This window comes from Lactuca sativa, chromosome 6, assembly GCF_002870075.4.
Source record: "Lactuca sativa cultivar Salinas chromosome 6, Lsat_Salinas_v11, whole genome shotgun sequence".
Taxonomy (NCBI): Eukaryota; Viridiplantae; Streptophyta; class Magnoliopsida; order Asterales; family Asteraceae; genus Lactuca; species Lactuca sativa.
The window spans coordinates 18,170,178-18,171,903 of record NC_056628.2 but is presented as its reverse complement, the minus strand read 5'-3'; the positions used below and the strand labels follow the sequence as shown (position 1 = coordinate 18,171,903).

Here is a 1,726-nt window from a genome sequence, read left to right as displayed (position 1 = left end):
TCCTCCATTCTGTCTGGAGTCTGGATTTCTGCACATTCCAGCATTTTGTATTTCAACTAAAATTTATGTCCCTTGCTACCTGTATTTAAAAAAATTGCCGGTAAAAAAAATTAAAATTTATGTGAAAATACAAAGACTAATTGAAAGTATGATTGCCAATTTGTTAAACTACGTAGTTTTATACATAAGAAAAAGAGTTAAAAGTAAACGGACATTACTTAATGAAAAAGAAAATCCACGTGGCATTAGGATCTACAGCCATTTAATATTTTTTTAATATTCCACTTTCATTATCCTCATCCAAAATCCTAAATAGTAAATATATATACATTAATTAAAGGTCAAATTGACGTGCCGAGTTCACACACCACACGACTCACTGAGCGAGTTCTCCCTGCTGAGTTTAGCGTAAATCTGAGCTCTAACCCCTTTACCGGACTCCACCCTTTCCATCATCCGCTCCTCCGTCGCACCACCCTCTTCCCATACCTCCAACGCTTTCAATGACGGACGTGATGGAGTCGGTCGGACGGCGTATGGAATGTGCGGTGAACTATACGGCGATCCATTCATTAGACTCATCCCCAACCTCCTGGCCTTCCCAATTTGCAGATTCCGCATCGAGGAAGCCAGATCAGCGAATGGGTTAGGACCAAGAGACGATACAGGCGACATCGGCGGCGAATCCGTCGGGGTTGAGCAATGGGGGAAGTACAAAGTAGAAGTTGGAGACGAGCCGAAGTGAGAGTCTGTTACCAGTCGACGCGGAGAACCGTCGTACGAATCGTGACGATTCGAGTGAGTCGACACATGGTGACTCGGCGGCAAGATGCGAAGCTGTTCAGGAGTGTGCGCGAAGAAGCAGATTCTCCGGCGGCACTGGACGCCATCCTTACACGGCTGAGTACGGTAGCGCGACGGATGGAGCCAGCACTCAAACACACCGTGTGCGAACTCACATAAGTCGCCTTTCACACACGATCCCTTGCGAAACTCCGAACAAGGATTACCGGAATAATGAAACTTACGTGGATCACGGCGGCGAGCCTTCTCGCCGGGATGAGTGTACGGACAGTCAGTCCAGTCATGTGACCTCCCACGTGCACACCTCTTCACCTTGAACTCATACATACAAAACTGATCGTCCATTTGTACATCGCCGCACTCCTCCCCAACCTCATAAGCATGATCACCGTATTCCGCCATTTCCACGTTCGAAAGGAGGTGATGGAGCTGCATCGTAGTTAACTCTTCAAACATGGCCGATCCGTCGTCGTTCATGGAGCTACCGGAGAACGGCAAGAAGGCATTCGCGCTTGGAACTTCTAGTATCATCTCCCATGGATGGTTGCCGGCGCCGCCAACTGACTGATGTAAATTAAGGGTTTCTCTTCCAGTGATCACCATTTCTTCCTGTCTTCTCTGTTCTCCGATCAGGGAGCTGATATATAAATCGACTTCTTAACTATGGTTAAGTTAAAAGCTAACTATACAGGAAGGGAGTAGATAATACGACGGTCTGTGAGGAGCGTAACTGACGGTATGGATTTAATCCAAACTAGGCCCTACATAATCTAACTGCTGGAAATATTGTATTGTCCTTTCGTCTTATCCAAATATCACCATCACGCTCCACGTGTCCACTTTCGTACCCCATAAAACGACAAATTAGTTATCTCGCCAATTTATCGTGAAGATCTTTTTTTTACCTTTTTTGTCGCATATT

The 1,726-nt window shown here is 45.8% G+C and overlaps 1 protein-coding gene across 1 annotated transcript; it reads right to left on the bottom strand.

Moving 5' to 3' along the window:
* Window positions 1-253: 253 nt before the first annotated feature.
* On the bottom strand, window positions 254-1,427 carry LOC111906087 (zinc finger CCCH domain-containing protein 23). Its single transcript, XM_023901828.3, has one exon. The coding sequence runs from the start codon at window positions 1,405-1,407 to the stop codon at window positions 361-363; it is 1,047 nt and encodes a 348-aa protein (XP_023757596.2). The 5' UTR covers window positions 1,408-1,427; the 3' UTR covers window positions 254-360.
* Window positions 1,428-1,726: the final 299 nt, after the last annotated feature.

Excerpts from the sequence above, each read along its gene's own strand:
- LOC111906087 (XM_023901828.3), bottom strand. The coding sequence starts at position 1,407 with ATGGTGATCACTGGAAGAGAAACCCTTAATTTACATCAGTCAGTTGGC.